Here is a 16,192-nt window from a genome sequence, read left to right as displayed (position 1 = left end):
TCATCCAAAAAATGTCATATAGCTCTCTTTATTCAAAGTATGATTGTCTATACAACTTTTGTAGCTCCTCTCGTTCAGTCTCACACTTGCATTTCTTAAATGTAATCAGCTTAGTCTAGTTGGTTCACTTCTGTACCCCAAAATTAAAAACCGTGCCTGGGACATAAGTGCTTAGTAAAAATTAATTATGTGAATTTTTACGTATTTTTCTTCTTTTAAATTGTGAATTCAGTCTGTGTTTTCTACTATTTCTTTAACCAGCAATTACAGTCTGAAAAAGTTTGAATCCAGTTGTATTGCTAAGTTACTGTATTTATAAGATTTTTTATTTTGAGTCTTGGGTTTTTCATGCAGAAATGTGTCTGCAAATATTTTGTGATCTTTTTTTCTGATTTTACTTCCTGTTTATTTCAGGTTCTATTTATTCTAGTTAGATCTTCATACCCAGTAGTATAGTGATAAAAGTGGACGTTAATGTTTTGCTTCTGATTTCAGTGCAAATGTCTCTAAAATTTATATTAAGGATTAGATTGACTATTGGCTTGAGATAGATAATCTTTATTATGTTGAGGAAGCATGCTTTATCTGTAGACTTTTCAAGGATCATTATCAAAAAGATTTTGGGTTGAGGAAGCATGCTTTATCTGTAGACTTTTCAAGGATCATTATCAAAAAAATTTTGGTAAATTCCAATAGTGATAGCTTTGATGTAGAAAACAGATTAGGAAATGGTGGTCTATAGTTTTGTTTTTATTTGTTAATGTGTGATATCTTTAGCAGATTTTGGTATCCAACTTATGCTAAATAAAATGAATTAGGTAGTTTTCCGTTTCTTTTTATGCATCCCCCCCCACACACACACACACACACAGGAGCTTTCCAGTAACTTCTTTTTCCAGGAATTTTCCATTCTTTAATGTTCTAGAACACTTAATGGTTTCTCTGGGATTAAAAAGTTTTTTTGGAGGGCAGGGATTAGAAAGTTCAAAAGAAAGTACTAGTACAATCTTCTGGTCCTGGAATTCTGGGCAAGTCTTGTTTTCTAATTTCTTTCTTTCAGCACTTTGAATATATCATTTCTTTCTCTCCTGGCTTACAAAGTTTCTGCTGAGATCTGATAGCCTTATGGAATTCCCTTGTATGAGAGAAGTTATTTTTCTCTTGCTGTTTTTAAAATTCTCTCCTCATTTTTGAGTTTACACTATTCTCTTAAAATGTGTCTTGGAGAAGATCTTTTTGGATTGAAATTTTTAGGTGACCTGTTAGCTTCAACTTGGATGTACAGATCTTTTACTACATTTGGAAAGTTTTCACCCATAATTTCTGCATATGTTTATTACTAATAATATCCCTTCACTTTTTAAAAATCCCAGTGTAAAAAATAAATAAAAATAAATAATAAAAATTAAAAAATAAAAATCCCAGTGTAGTTACATAAAGTGTTACATTAGTTTCAGGTTTACAATATGGTGATTCAGTAATTCTGTACATTACTCAATGCTCTTCATGGTAAGTGTGTACTTAATCCCCTTCACCTATTTCACCCATCCCCTCACCCATTCTCCCTCTGGTAACCATCAATTTGTTCTCTATAGAGTCTGTTTTTTGCTTGGTCTCTTATTTTTTGTTCATTTGCTTTGTTTCTTAAAATCCACTTGTGAGTGAAATCATAGGTATTTGTCTTTCTCTGACTGATGTAATTCATAATTTTTCTCTCCCCCTCACATTGAAGATATATGCTGTCACACTTTACACTTTTATTTTGTAAATTCCTTGCCTGCTTTATATAGACATACTTAATCTTACTGCTTTTATGCATTCTGCTTTTCTTACTCCTACTTATGGTCTTTCTTTTCCTTTTTCTTGTTTTTTTTTTTTTTTTTTTTTTTTAAGATTTTATTTATTTATTCAGGGCAGCCCTGGTGGCTTACCAGTTTAGTGCCACCGTCAGCCTGGGGTGTGATCCTGGAGACCCAGAATCGAGTCCCACATCGAGCTCCCTGCATGGAGCCTGCCTCTCCCTCTGCCTGTGTCTCTGCCTCTCTCTCTCTCTCTCTCTCTCTCTCTCTGTGTGTGTGTGTGTGTGTGTATGTCTCATATGAATAAGTAAAATCTTAAAGATTTTATTTATTCATGAGCGAGAAACAGGCAGAGGGAGATGTAGGCTCCCTGCAAGGAGCTCGATATGGGACTCAATCCCAGATCTCAGGATCAGGACCTGAGCCAAAGGCAGATACTCAACCACTGAGGCACCCAGGTGTCCCTGTGGTCTTTGTTTCCACTCAAAAAGTCCCCTTAACATTTTTTTTTAAGTAGTCCCCACATCTAATGTGAGGCTTGAATTCATGATCCCAAAATCAAGATTCCATGCTCTGCCAACTGAGCCAGCCAGGCACATGCCCCTCCTCCCTTAACCTTTCTTGTAGGGATAGTTCAATGGTGATGAATTCCTTTTTAACTTGTTTGTCTGGGAAGCTCTTTATTCTAAAAGGTAGCCTTTCTGAGAGTATTGATTGCAGAGTTTTTTCTTTCAGCACTTTGAATATATGGTGCCACTGCATTCTGGCCTGCAGAGTTTCTGTGGTAAAATCCACTGATAGCCTTATAGGATTCCCCTTTTATGTAGCTGTTCTTTTCTCTTGCAACTTTCAAAATTCTACTTTTTGCCATTTTAATTACCGTGTCTGGGTGTGGACCTCCTTGGGTTGATTTTGTTGGGGGCTCTCTACATCTCTTGGATCTGGATTTCTCTTTGCTTTCCCAGATTCAGGAAGTTATCAGCTATTATTTCTTTTTTTTTTAATTTTTATTTATTTATGATAGTCACAGAGAGAGAAAGAGAGAGAGGCAGAGACACAGGCAGAGGGAGAAGCAGGCTCCATGCACCGGGAGCCCGACGTGGGATTCGATCCCGGGTCTCCAGGATCGCGCCCTGGGCCAAAGGCAGGCGCCAAACCGCTGCGCCACCCAGGGATCCCCTATTATTTCTTTAAATAAATTTTTTGCCTCTTTCTCTCTCCTCTCCTTCTGAGGTCCCTATAATGTGAATGTTATTATGCTGATGGTGTCGCCAGGTTCCCTAAGTCTATTTACATTTCTTTCTCTCTCTCTCTCTCTCTCTCTCTCTCTCTCTCTCTGCTTCCTGTTCAGCTTGATTGCTTTTCATTATCAGTTCTTCAGGACAGTGATCCTTTCATCTGCTTCTTCTAGTCTACTATTTACTCCAATTAGTGTATTTTTAGTTACATTTATTGAGTACTTCATTTTTGTTTGGTTCTTTTTTGTGTTTTCGGTCTCTTTGTTGACGGTCTCACTGAGGTCCTCCACTCTTTTCTCAAGTTCCGTGGATATCTTTATGATGGCTTTAAGTTTTCTGTCAGGTATGTTATCCGTTTTGTTTGGCTCTCTTGCTGTGATTTTGTCCCATTCTTTCATTTGGGACATAATCATCTCTTCATTTGCTCTAACTCTGGTCTGTTTGTTTTTTTTCCCCCCCTCCATGTCTGTTTCTGTGTGTTAGGAAAGTCAGGTACATCTCCTCTTGAAACTAGTGGACTTATAAAGAAGAAGTTCTGTAGTGCCCTGCTATGCAGTGTCCACCTCTTCACCTGGCATTTCAGGGTTGTCTCTTATGTGTTTTGTGTGCATCCTATCAATGTGGCTAAGCAATGTTTGCCTTCAGACCAGTCGTCTACAATGACTCCCTTTGCCTTTTGGGGGAGGGTTTTTTATGTTGCTAAAATATCTTAAGAGGATTTCCAGAGCTCTCCCAGAACTGTTTTTCTTCACATATAACTCTCTAATTGTTGATCATTTTGTGGGGTATGGAGGCTTGGGTTTCTACTAAAGGATTTTTTTAAATTTGTTTTTACTTAATCAGCTTGATTTTGTCTGTTTTATTACACTTCCATTTATTAATGGGCTTTCTGCTTTTCCATTTCTCTTTATTTTCATAATTTTGTTACCCTGACTTTTCTTAAGTTCCTTTATTTTTGTTCTTTCTTCAGATGAACACTTAGACTGTTGAGAGGACACAAGGAAGTGATGTTGTTTCTTAACAAACATAATTAGTTTGGTCTCTGAATATAGTTCTGGCTATATATCACATAAACTCTGAATGAAAGTTCCTTGATTTCATTGTTTTTATTTTTTTATTTTTATTTTTTAAAAATTTTATTTATTTATTCATAGAGACAGAGAGAGAGAGAGAGAGAGAGGCAGAGACACAGGCAGAAGGAGAAGCAGGCTCCACGCAGGGAGCCCGATGTGTGACTCGATCCCGGGTCTCCAGGATCAGGCCTGGGCCGAAGGTGGCGCTAAACCGCTGAGCCACCCGGGCTGCCCGATTTCATTGTTTTTAGAACAATTTAGCATTGTATTTTCGCTTACTTTTTCATTTGATAGTTTTCCAAAAGAGTATTTGTTTTTATTAACCTTAAAAATAAAACTGCCAGGGGCACCTGGGTGGCTCAATCAGTTAAGCACAGACTCTTGATTTTGGTCATGATCTCAGACTTGTGAGATTGAGCCCCACATCAGACTCTGCACTGAAGAATGAAGCCTACTTAAGATTCTCTCTCTCCCTCTGCCATGCTCCCTCCTGCCTATAAGTGCACGCTCTCAATCAGTCAAGAAGTCTGCCAGTTCTTTTACCAGCAAAAACGGGTTTATTCAGGAATAGCAGAGAACTGCAATCCAGGACAAGCAAACTATGGCAAGACTATAGGCAAATCTGGGTCACCCAGGTGGCTTTGGGGTTGAGCATCTGCCTTCAGCTCAGGGTGTGATCCTGGAGTCCCAGGATCTAGTTCAACATTGGGCTCCCCACAGGGAGCCTGCTTCTCCCTCTGCCTGTGTCACTGCATCTCTCTCTCTCTCTCTCTCTCTCTCTGTCTCTCATGACTAAATAAAATTTAAAAAAAAAGACTAATCCACAGAACAAAAGAGAGAAACACTCTTTTATAGAGGAAAGGGGGATATAGGGAAGGCTATTATAAACAAAATAGGTCCATTGGAATAAACTGGGAACATGAAGTGTGGTGGCTTTTAATTGGCTTGCGTTGTGATGGTCTCTTATTGGCTGGACTGTTTGCAGGGACAGGAGTGAAGAAGAGCCTTCTTCCTGCTGGGGTACTAAAGTGGGTCCTTGGTCTCTTCCTGTTGGGTTTGCAACTGAGGAATGGTAGGGTGTGAAAGCTCCCCCTGCTGGCCTCCTGACTCCATTCTATTTATTTTTTTTTTTTTAATTTTTATTTATTTATGATAGTCACAGAGAGAGAGAGAGAGGCAGAGACACAGGCAGAGGGAGAAGCAGGCTCCATGCACCGGGAGCCCAACATGGGACTCGAGCCCGGGTCTCCAGGATCGTGCCCTGGGCCAAAGGCAGGCGCCAAACCGCTGCGCCACCCAGGGAGCCCTCCTGACTCCATTCTAAATGAGGTTTCTGTTTATGAAAATTTTCACATCCCCACCCCGGTTTTTTTTTTCCCCCAACTCAAGACAGAAATGTATTTCTCTCTCATATAATATGCAAAGATAGAAGGTGATTCAGAGCAGGTCTGTATCTGTATTCCATAAAGTCATTCAGTGATGCAGTTTCTTTCCATCTTGTTGCTCTGCCATTCTCCAAAATGTTGTCTGTTGAATTGTCAAAGTTGGGTCACTGCCATATCCATGTTTCTACCCTCAGAAAGGAAAAAGAATGCTGGAAGACATAGCCAGTGTTTTAGGGCCAACATTCAGAAGACCCATAACTTGAACTTAGTTTACATGACTGGCCATACCTAACTGCAGGAGAGATTCCAAAAGGTAGTCTTGAGAAACCATGTGTCCAGCCATTGCCCTAATACTAGGGAAGAAAGGGAGAATGGATTTAAGGGATTAACACCAGTCTGCCACAAGATAACTAACCAACTGACTCTCGTTAGAAAGTTCAGGGATGAGTAGAGCTTCTGAATATCGAAGGGACAGTGAAGGAACCTGCAAAGGACAATTGTTGTTATAGAGGCTTCTGTTGTGGGGACAGTGAGGGGTCCAGGACTCCTTGTAACATTGGTACTCCAATAAGTGATTCTAATAAGCACTTCTAAAAGTAGAGGAGCAGTTGTACTCAGTGTAGGTTATCCAATTTGTAAATGAGCCAGGCTTCTGAAGCCTTTCTTCCTTAATGTTCACCACACAGCCTTGGATGAAGACCGTATCTGTGAGGCCTGAGCTCTCTTTTTGGGTTTTATTATTTTGTGTGTGTGTGCTTATTTCCTTTTCTGTTCCCCACCCCCTTTTCTCTTTTTTCATCATTGTAGGTATGCTCTTTATTCCCCAAACCCTGTTTTACCCATCACCTCACCCATCACCCCATACACCTGCCTTCTGGTAACCATCACTTTGTTTTCTATAGTTAAGATTCTTTTTCTTGATTTGTTTCTGTCTCTATCTCTCCTTTTCTCCTTTTGCTCATTTGTTTTGTTTCTTAAATTCCACATGAGTGAAACCATGAGGTTTGTCTTTCTCTGACTGACTTATTTCACTTAGCATGATACTGTCTTGCTCCATCCATATTGTTGCAAGTGACAATATTTCATTCTTTATTGTCAAATAATATTCCAATGTGTGTGTATCATATTGTCTTTATCCATTAATCTATCACTCAGCACTGGGCTGCTTCCATAATTTGGCTATTGTAAATAATGCTGTAATAAACATAGAAGTGCATGTATCCCTTTGGGTTAATGTTTTTGAATTTTTTTGGTAAATACCCAGTAGTGTGATTGATTACTGCATCCTAGGGAAGTCTATTTTTAATTTTGTGAGGAACTTCTGCACTGGTTTCCACAGTGGCTGAACCAATTTGCATTCCCATCAGCAGTGTACAAGGATTCCTTTTTCTCCACATCTCACCAATACCTGTTATTTCTTGTGTTTTTTTATTTTAGCCATTCTGACAGGTATGCGGTAATACCTCTTAGGTGTTTCCTTCTTTTTTTTTTTTAGATTTATTTAATTAATTTTTTTGTTTATTATTCTTCTAAGATTTTATTTATTTGAGCACAAGCAGGAGGAGAGGCAGAAGGAGAAAGAAAGGGAGAAGCAGACTGTCTGCTGAACAGGGAGCTTAGGTGGGGTTCGATCCCAGGCCCCTGGGATCACCCAAGCTGAAGGCAGACACTTAACCAACTGAGCCACCCAGATGCCCCTTAAGATAGATTTATTTATTTATTTTAGAGAGAGAGTGCCTCTGATGCCTCAACATCCCAGACTCCCTGATGAGCAATGAGCCCTAGTCCCAGGACCCTGAGATTATTACCTAAGTTGAAATCAAGAGCTGGCTGCTTAACCAGAGCCATTTTTAGGTGCTCCACTCTCCTTTAGTTTTGATTTGCATTTCCATGATGATGTGATGTTGAGCATCTGTTCATATGTCATGTGTATATCTTCTTTAGAGAAATATCTATTCATGTCTGCTGCTCATTTTAATTGGATTCTTTGTTTTTTGGGTATTGAGTTTTATAAGTTCGTTTGCTTTTATTTCCCTTGCCTTAGGAGATGTATCTAGAAGTTGCTTTGGCTGATGTTGGAGAAATTACCGTCTGTGCTCTCTTCTAGGATGATTATAATCTCAGGCCTCATATTTAGGTCTTTAATCCATTTGGGGGTTTAGTGGTGCTGGGTTTTTTGTTGATTGATTGATTGATGTGTTTATGCCCACTGTGGAGCCCAGTGCACAGCTTGAACTCATGACCCTATTTAGGTCTTTAATCCACTCTGGGTTTTTTTGTTGTTGTTGCTGCTTATATTTGTTTTATAAGGAGGCTTTATGCCCAGCATGGACCCCAGTGCAGGGGCTTGAATTCATGACCCTGAGATGAAGACCTGAGCTGAGATCAAGACTTAGACACTTAACCAACCAAGCCATCCAGGCACCCCATTTAATCCATCTTGAATTTATTTTTCTGTATGGTGTAAGAAAGTGATCCAGGTTTTTTTGCACATAGCTGTCCAGTTTTCCCAATACCATTTGTTGAAAAGACTATCTTTTTCCCATTGTATATTCATTCTTAATTAATCAAAGATTAATTGACCATATAATTGTGGGTTCATTTCTGGGTTTTCTGTCCCATTCTATTGATCTCTGTACTTATTGCCAGTACCATACTGTTTTAATTACTACTGCTTTATAATATAACTTGAAATCTAGAATTACATCTCCAGTTCTTTCTTTTTCAAGACTGCTTTGACTATTTGAGGTCTTTTTTGGTTCCGTACAATTTTAAGATTGTTCATTCTAGTTCTGTAGAAAATGCTATTGGTATTTGATCTGTAGATTACTTGGAGTGATACATTTTTTAAAATTTTATTTATTTACTCATGATAGAGAGAGAGAGAGAGGCAGAGGCAGAGACACAGGCAGAGGGAGAAGCAGGCTCCATGGAGGGAGCCTGACATGGGACTCGACCCCCGGGTCTCCAGGATCACTCCCTGGGCTGAAGGCAGTGCTAAACCGCTGAGCCACCCGGGCTGCCCTGATACAGACATTTTAACAGTATTTGTTCCTCCAACCCATGAGCATGGAATGTTTTTCCATTTCTTTGTGTTGTCTTGAATTTCTTTCATCAGTGTTTTATAGTTTTCAGAGTTACGGGTCTTTCATCTCTTTAAGCTTATTTCTAGATCTTATTGTTTTTGGTGCAATTGTAATTGGAATTTTTTCTTCATTTCACTTTCTGCTGCTTCATTATTAGTGTATAGGAATGCAGCAGATTTCTGTACAATAATTTTGTATCCTGTGACTTTACTGACTTCATTTATCAGTTCTAACAGTTTTTTGGTGGAATCTTTATGGATGCACGTGTGTCTGTGTGTGTGTGTGTTATATTATCTGCAAACACTGAGAGTTCTACTTCTTCCTTCCCAATTTAGATGCCTTTTATTTCTTTATGTTGTCTAATTGCTGTGGCTAGGATATGCTGAATAAAAGTGGTGAGATGGACATCCTTGTCGCTTTGTTGACCTTTGGGGAAAAGCTCTCAGTTTTTCACTGTTATTGTGATGTTGACTATGGATTTTTCATGGAAGACTTTATTACCTTGAGGTATATTCCCTCTAGACTTACATTGAGGAGAGTTTTTATACATGAGTGAATGTTGTAAACTTTGTCAAATGCTTTTTCTACATCTACTGAAATGATTATATGCTTTTTATCCTTTGTCTTATTGATGTGATATATCATGTTGATTGTTTTGCAAATGTTGAACAACTCTTTCATTCCAAGAATAAATCCCACTTGATCGTGCTATATTTTTTTTATGTATTGTTGGAATCAGTTTTCTAATATTTTGCTGAGAACTTTTACATTTATATTCATGAAAGATACTGGTCTGTAGTTTTCTTTTTTTGTGGTGTCTGTATCTGGGTTTTGGTACTAGTGATACTGGCCTCATAGAATGAATTTGGAAGTTTTCTTTCCTCTTGCATTTTTTGGAATAGTTTGAAAAGAACAGGTAGTAACTGTTTTACTACCTACGTATTTAGTAGAATTTGCCTATTAAGCTCTCTGGTCCTGGACTTAGGTTTTTTGGGAGTTTTTTGATTAATGATTCAATCTTATTGTTTGTGATCAGTCTTTTCAAATTTTCTATTCTTCCTCCTTCCTACCTCCTGGTAGGTTATATGTTTCTGTGAATTTATCCATTTCTTCTAAGTTGTCCAGTTTGTTGGCATGTAAGTTTTCATGATATTCTGTTACAGCTGTTTTTATTTCAATGGTGAATGGTGTTGGTTTTTTCTCCTGTTTAATTATTGATTTTGTTTATTTAGGTCCTCTCCCCCCGTCTCTCGCTCTTTTTTTTTTTTTTCCTGATGTGTTTGGCTAGAGGTTATCAATTTTCTTGACCTTTTTCTAAGAACCAGTTCCTGATTACATTGACTTTTTTTAATATATATATATATAATTTATTTCTGTTTTCTTTATTATTTCCTTTATTTGCTAGTTTGGGGTTTTGTTGGTTCTTTTTCTAGTTCCTTTAGGTATATGATTAGGTTGTTTGAGATTTTTCTGACTTCTTGAAGTAGGCCTGTATTGCTATAAACTTCCCTCTTAGAATAGCTTTTGCTGCATCCCAAAGATTTTGGACCATTGTGTTTTCATTCTCATTTGTTTCTTTGTAATTTTTTATGTTGTCTTTGATGTCTTAGTTGACCCATTCATTGTTTAGTAGCATATTTAACCTCCATATATCTGTCCTCTTTGCAGATTTTTTTGCTTGTGGTTGATTTCTGGTTTCATAGTGTTGTATTCAGAAAAGAAGCATAGTGTGACTTCAGTCTTTTTCAATTTGTTGAGACTTGTTTTGTTGCCTAATATATTATCTCTTCTAAACAAAACAAAATATAAAGCCACTATTTCCTTGTTAATTTTCTATTTGGATGATCTATCCATTGACACAAGTGGTGTGTTCAAGTGCCCTACGTAAGGGGCATCTGGGTGGCTCAGTTGGTAAAGTGTCTGCCTTCAGGTCACAGTCTCAGGGTCCTGGATTGAGCCCTTGTCGGGCTCTCTGCTCATGGGGAGGTCAGCTGTACCCTCTCTCTCTGTGCTCACTCAATCTTGTTCTCTCTCAAGTAAATAAAATCTTTAAAATAAAGTGCCCTACTTAATGTATTACCTTCAGTTATTTCCTTTATTTATTAACTATTTTATGTTTTAGGTGCATAAATATTTACAGTTGTTATATCTTGTTGATTATTTCCTTTATTATATAGCATCCTTCTTTGTCTGCTGTTACACTCTTTGTATTAAAGTCGATTTTGTCTTATACAAGTATTGCTACCCTGACTCGCTTTTGACATCCATTTGCATGAAAGATGGTTCTCTATTCCCTTACATTCATTTTGCAGATATCTTGGGCTTTTAAAATGAGTCTCCTGTAGGCAACCTATAGATAGGGTTTGTTTTTTTATTCACTCTGTCACCCTATGTCTTTTGATGGGAGCATTTAGTCCATTTACATTCAAAGTAATTATTTATTGATAGGTATGTATTTACTGCCATTTTGTTACTTGTTCTTTGGGGGTTTTTTATAGATTTAGTCTGTTCCTTTTCTTGCTCTCTGTCATGGCTTATATTGGCTTTCTTTAGTAATATACTGAGATTCTTTTCTCTTTATTCTTTGCATATCACTGGTTTTTGATGTACGCTTATCATTAGGTTTGTATATAACATCTTCTGCATATAGGCTGTATTATGTTCATGGTCATTTAAATTTGAACCCATTCCTTACCCATCTCTCCCCACATTTAAGTATATGGTGTCATATTCATCTTTTTATTTTGTGAATCCTTTGGCTGATTTTTACAGAAATATTTACTTTTATACTCTCACTTGTGGTCTTTCCTTTCCAGTTAGAGAGGCTCCTTTATTACTTCTTGTAGGGCTGGTTTGGTGGCCATGAACTTTTTTGTTTTTGTTCGTCTGAAAATTCTGTCTCCTTCTCATCTAAATGGTAGCCTTGTTGGATAGCATATTTTTGACTGCCTGCAGATTTTTCCCTTCTAACACTTTGAATATATCATATCACTCCCTTCTCACCTGGAAAGTTTCTGTTGAAAATCCACTGACAGCCTTATGAGGTTTCCCTTGTATGTAACTGTTTTCTTTTCTCTTGCTGCTGTTTTTCCTTTAATGATACTTTCTGCCATTTTAATTACTATGAGTCTTGGTGTATGGACCTCCTTGAGTTGAATTTTTGGGGAGCTCTCTGTGCTTCCTGGATCTGGATATCAGTTTCCTTCCCCAGATTAGGGAACTTTTCAGCTGTTATTTTTTCAAATAAATTTTCTGCCCCTCTTCTCTTTTTCTTCTGAGTTACATATAATGCAAATATTATTACACTTGATGGAATCACTGAGTTCCCTAAGACTGTTCTTAATTTGAATAGTTTTTTTTCTTCTCCTTTTCTCAGATTACCTTCCATTACTCTCTTTTTTTGGGTCAGTTATTTCTTCCTCTACTTCATCTAGCCTGCTATTTATTCATCAGGTGTATTTTTAATTGCATATATTGTGTCCTTGATCTCTGGTTATTTTTAATCTCTGTGTTAGGGTCTCATTGATATTTTCCACTCTTCTCAAGTCCATTGAGTATCTTTATGATAATTAAATTCTCTATCAGGCATATTCTGTCCATTTTGCTTAGCTCTCTCATGGTGGTTTGGGTCTGTTCTTTCATGTGCAAAGTGTTTCTGTTCTCATTTTGTCTGAATTTCTGTGTGTGTTAGGAAGGTCAGCTACTTCCTGCTTTTTTTTTTTTTTTTAAGATTTTATTTACTTATTCATGAGAGACATAGGCAGAGGGAAAAGCAGGCTCCCTGGGAGGAGCCTGATGTGGGACTCAATCCTGGGATCACGCCCTGAACCAAAGGCAGATGCTTACCTACTGAGCCACCCAGGTGTCCCTACTTCTTGCTCTCAACACTAATAGTCTTATGAAGAAAAGTCCTGTAGTGCTCTGCAATGCAGTGTTCCTATTCCCCGGGGCCTGGAGCATTGGGAAGTGTCTCTGTGTGTTCTCTGCTGTTGAGTCTTGACCTCTTTTGCCTTCAGTCCAACTGCAGAGGTTCTCTTTGGCTATTGTGGGCAGTGTTTGGTCTGCAGTAGGGGTGGGGTGCATTTTAACAAAGTGTGTGATAGTCTGCTTGCAAGATGAGACCTGCCCCCTGAAGGAACTGAGGTTTCACAAAACTTGTGTTGAGAGATGTAGTGTTGGCAGGGTTTGCGCCAGACTTCTCAGGGATGGGACCTACTTCTCTTGTACAGAATTAAGTGTTACTGGGAAGGGAGATCCCCTGAAGCATGGGGTTAGGTGGTGGGCAGCAGGGCTTGGTGTAAGCAAGTTAGGTAATGAGTGTTGGCTTCACTGGTTCCCATAGGTGGCCATTGTTTATATGGAGGGGAGGACAGAGCAGGGAAGGGAAATGGCACCTGCCAGCTCCTTTATTCCTGGAGGAGCCCTGTGAGCCCTGTGTCTCTAGGCCACACTGAAAAGAGCACATCACTCTCCCTCCTGTCTGCTCTCCGTGTTTTTCAAACTGCTGGTTCGGTGCTCTATCTGCTTGTGCTGTTTGTTGTGCTGTCTCGGTAAGGGTATGAACTGAGCTTCCTAACACCCTCTGCACTTTCCCAGAGCTGAATCCTGCTTGGAACCAACTGTTAGATATCACTTGTCAGTTTTTCCAAATTTTATTTGGGAGAACATCCTTTTGGACCTTGACAGAGGTTTGGCTGTTGATCTCCTGAGTGCAGCATTTATGGCAGAAATATCAGGTGGTTCCCTTTGGCCTCTAGGGAGTTAAGTCTGGAATGCCTAGGAACCTTAATAATAGCTAGAGCCACTGGCAAAACTATGACATCTAATACATTTTGGACACACAAGTCATTTTTAGTCTCATTGGAAGTAAGGACACCTTATGTTTTCATAATATTCCAAAGTCATAAGCTCTCCCCCAAGGTATACCAACGTCAGTATAAATGTTTGTACCTTTACCCTTGACTAAGGTACAAGCTCTAGTAAGGATGTGTAATTCAGCCTCTTGGGCTGAAGTAGTCAAAGGTTAAAGGTGCCATCTCGATGACTTCAAAAGGAGTATCCAATAACATGCTAAGCACAGTATTTACCATTTTTATCCTTTAAATAAGAACTATCAGTAAACCATGAAAAATATGCATTGGTTAAAGGAGTTTCCTATAAATTGTCACAGGGAGTCAAAGGTGAGCTGTCAACATTAAGTAGTCCAGAGGGGGGTTTCATCCGTGAAGCAGGGGAGAATAGCAGGGTTAAGGTTATTGCAATGAGAAAGTTATATGAGGAGCAGTTAGCATGAGGATTTCATGAGGTCAGCAAGAGTGATGAGAATTCAGGATGGCTTCTGCTGTGTGTGGCACAAGCATTCTTAAAGGAAACCCACTATTTCTTCAATGGCCTTAACTAAAAAGGCAGTGGCAGTAATGGCTCTGAGACAAAAAGGCATATCCCCGTGCTCAGGGTCTAGTTGTTGGCTCTTAATAGCCTGTGCGTTCATGAGAGTCTTCATTCAGTACTCCCAACGGCAGTCTCTTCCTTCTTACATACAAAGGAAAAAAGGGAAGTTGATTATCAGGATGTCTGAGAGCAAGGGGCTTTATTTTTTATTAGGCTTTCAGTTCTCAAAGGCTGTATTATCCTTATCTTTTCAAATAATAGGGTTATGTTTGTCATTTTTTTAATAAGGCCTATTAAGGTTGAGCCATAGTAAAGAAGTTTGGGATTCAATTTTGACAGTAGCCAGCCAGTCTAAGAAAGCTTTGTCACTGGTGCTTACTTTTAGGTTTGGGGAAATTCAGGATGCCTTGACGTCTTCCTGGATCCAAATGTAATCCACCTTCTGAGATCAGGTGCCCTAACCTGAGTTTGAGCAAAACTGCAGTTTTTCTTTGGAAATTTTATGTCCCTTTAAGGCCAAAAGTTTTAATAAGTAAGTGCTGTCCTCTTGTGAAGAGGTTTAAAAAGGGGAGAAGTATATCTTCTACATTTTATAAATTAGAACCTATAGAAAACCTGATATCCAAATCAGCTTTTCAGGTCTGTGAAAAGGAAGGACTATTTGAAACCTTTGGGGAATTCTGTCCAGGTGTAAAGCAAAAAGATACTGGCTCTTGCTATCAACTAGAATACTAAAATGCACTGCATAGATCAATTACAATGAAAATTTTCTTTCAGTGGTAATGGATGTCAGTAGCACATGAGGGTTAGGAACAACTAGGTGTGCCAAGAGAGGGATAGCAATGTTATTTATTGCTCAGAGATCCTGGAAAAGCCTCCATCCTCAGCCACTGGGTTTCCTCCCAGTAAAATACGTATTACATGAGGCCTTGGGCCTTGTAATCTTGTGTTACACATTTGACACCTGAAAGGGCTTCTTTACTTCTTGATTAATTATGAGATAAGGTTTTGAGGACTCTATTTGAATTTTAGTGGGAGGTGCACTTGGATTCTGCCAAAATCATTTGGGGATTTTGCCCCTAAAGAGGATGGTAGGTGATTCAATAGGAACAAATAAAACATGCCAAAGGTCATCTAATTCCCCTGTTGGCTATTCAAATTCTAGAATTATTTCCCTCTTTGGGGAGAAAGAAATTCTGGCGTAAGATGCTTTTCTAAGAAATTTAGGCCCAATAAATGAATAAGGGTGCAATAACTAAGGAAAAAAGAGCCTAGACAAAAGGGAATAGATTCAGAGACAGGAACTTGTTGCGGCTTATTAGAGATCTCCACTATTTGAACCATTTTACTACTATTATGAGGCAGGGATAGTGTGGTAGCAGTGGGCTGGATGACAGAGTGTAGCTCTGATGTCAGTTTGGAGAGAGATTTGTTCCAATCTTGAGTGATTTCTCCAAGCTGATTAAGAGGAAAGAGCCCCTGCAGTTCCTCAGAGCCCCGTCATTGGGAAATTAAGAGGTCATTAAAAAGACTGACTAGAGGGCTGAAAGTGCCTGGAGAGCTTAAATTTATAACCTTTTTGTTCTTTTCAGCTGCCTTGGCTCTTTGCAATAATAGCAGAAACTAGGTTTTTTGGTTTTGTGTTTAAGGGCCTTCATTTGCTGGAGTTGAAAATTGATAATTTTAGCAGGCTTTTAGGTGACTCACCTAGGATGTGAGCAAGCTGGTTTGCTATATTCACTAAATCTGGAGTGGCAATTTACCATTTCATCCTGATCTTTTAACTAAAGGAGAAATTCCCAAATTGGAACATTAATAAACATAGAGTTAAATGCTACCTTAGTGGACTCAACATCTAAAGAAAAGATCAAAAAAAAAATCAGAATTTTCTTTAAAGACAGTTGGTGTCAATTGTAATCGTCATGAATGGGTTCATCAAGCATTTGTGTGCAAGCCTGAGTTTTATTTCAGACAGTGGGCTTAGGAAATGCTACTGTAATTGCTTGGTGGAGATTTCCAACAAGTGTTCTATCATCTTACCAAAGGTTAGAGGTTTGTTTTTCAGGATGTTCTCTAGCTAGTTTCATCCAGTGTTTGGCCTGGTTCTCACCAACAAGCCCATGGGATAATTGATATTCAACTTACCACCATTCTCATGCTATATTTTTATAATTATGCTATATTTTTCAGCAAACTTATTGGGACCCTCAGTCACTTTAG

The 16,192-nt window shown here is 38.6% G+C and overlaps 1 protein-coding gene across 2 annotated transcripts in view; it reads left to right on the top strand.

Moving 5' to 3' along the window:
• WBP4 (WW domain binding protein 4) overlaps positions 1-3,046 on the top strand; it is a 30,226-nt gene extending 27,180 nt beyond the window's left edge. For both annotated transcript variants that reach the window (XM_055335716.1, XM_055335715.1), the window contains exon 10: positions 2,824-3,046. In XM_055335716.1, the coding sequence (XP_055191691.1) occupies positions 2,824-3,031 (208 nt within the window). In that variant the 3' untranslated portion in view covers positions 3,032-3,046. The remainder of the gene's footprint in view (positions 1-2,823) is intronic.
• The last annotated feature ends 13,146 nt before the right edge of the window (positions 3,047-16,192 follow it).

This window comes from Nyctereutes procyonoides, unplaced genomic scaffold (genome assembly GCF_905146905.1).
Source record: "Nyctereutes procyonoides isolate TBG_1078 unplaced genomic scaffold, NYPRO_anot_genome, whole genome shotgun sequence".
In the NCBI taxonomy this organism is placed as follows: Eukaryota; Metazoa; Chordata; class Mammalia; order Carnivora; family Canidae; genus Nyctereutes; species Nyctereutes procyonoides.
The sequence above is the reverse complement of the archived record's forward strand: the minus strand, read 5'-3'. Positions and strand labels throughout refer to the sequence as shown.